Source organism: Coturnix japonica, unplaced genomic scaffold, assembly GCF_001577835.2.
Source record: "Coturnix japonica isolate 7356 unplaced genomic scaffold, Coturnix japonica 2.1 chrUnrandom487, whole genome shotgun sequence".
NCBI classification, from domain to species: domain Eukaryota; kingdom Metazoa; phylum Chordata; class Aves; order Galliformes; family Phasianidae; genus Coturnix; species Coturnix japonica.
In genome coordinates this window covers 121,714-122,596 of record NW_015439882.1, presented here as the reverse complement: position 1 = coordinate 122,596, position 883 = coordinate 121,714, and the positions used below count along the sequence as shown (strand labels likewise).

The following is an 883-nucleotide window of genomic DNA, read 5'->3' as shown; positions in this document are numbered from 1 at the left end:
ATGAGGACCCCAATGTGGGACCACCCCCCTTAAAGGGACCCCCCCCAATATGAGACCACCCCCAAATGCCCCCCAATGTGGGACCCCCCCCCCAATATGAGACCACCCCCAAATGCCCCCCATAAAATCATGGGTTGTGGGGACACCCTTCTGGGGGGGGGGGGGTCCCACCCTATAGGATCTCACCCCATAGGGGTCCCACCCCCAGGGTCCCACTTATGGGGTGAGTAAAGCATCCTCTTTGTGGGGGGGTGACCCACAACATCCACATCCCCACATGTACTTGTTCCTATGGGATCCCACCCCATAGGGGCCCACTTATGGGGTGAGCAAAGCATCCTCTTCGTGGGGGGGGGGGGAGGTGACACACAGCCTCGGCCCCACACGTTCTGCCCCCCAGGAGCTGTGGGGTGACTCATGGTGTCCCCATGGGGGGGCGATGGTGACAAAGGGGGACAGCTCACAGCCCCATAGAATGTGTGGGTCTGGGCCCTGTGGGTCCCCCTGGGGAACCCCCCCCACAGTGTCCCCCCCTCACATCCCCTAAATGTCCCCATATAGACCCATATAAGCCTCACATAGCCCCACAGAACCCTATAGAGACATATAGAGCCCCACAGTCATGGGACTCCGTGGGTCTCTGTGGGGCTCTATGGGGCACCCTGGGGTGCAGTGGGGTTGCTTTGGGGCTCTATGGGGCTCTATGGGGTGCTGTGGGGCTCTGTAGGGTTGTATGGGGCTCAATAGGGCTCTGTGGTGTCTATAGGGCTCTATGGGGCTCTGTGGTGTCTATGGGTGTACAACCTGAATGATGTTATAACCCTTTATTACCCTCCTCCCTATATCCCCCCCCTTCATTACCCCCCCATATCCCCCCTCTTAA

At 59.3% G+C, this 883-nt stretch overlaps 2 protein-coding genes across 2 annotated transcripts in view; both read right to left on the bottom strand.

Moving 5' to 3' along the window:
• The window catches only part of TGFB1 (transforming growth factor beta 1), a 9,781-nt gene extending 9,362 nt beyond the window's left edge, over positions 1–419 (bottom strand). The window contains exon 1 of the mRNA XM_032441684.1: positions 387–419. Within this exon, the coding sequence (XP_032297575.1) occupies positions 387–419 (33 nt within the window). The remainder of the gene's footprint in view (positions 1–386) is intronic.
• Positions 420–574: 155 nt separating this feature from the next.
• The window catches only part of B9D2 (B9 domain containing 2), a 5,652-nt gene continuing 5,343 nt past the window's right edge, over positions 575–883 (bottom strand). Inside the window, exon 3 of the mRNA XM_032441683.1 lies at positions 575–594. Within this exon, the coding sequence (XP_032297574.1) occupies positions 575–594 (20 nt within the window). The remainder of the gene's footprint in view (positions 595–883) is intronic.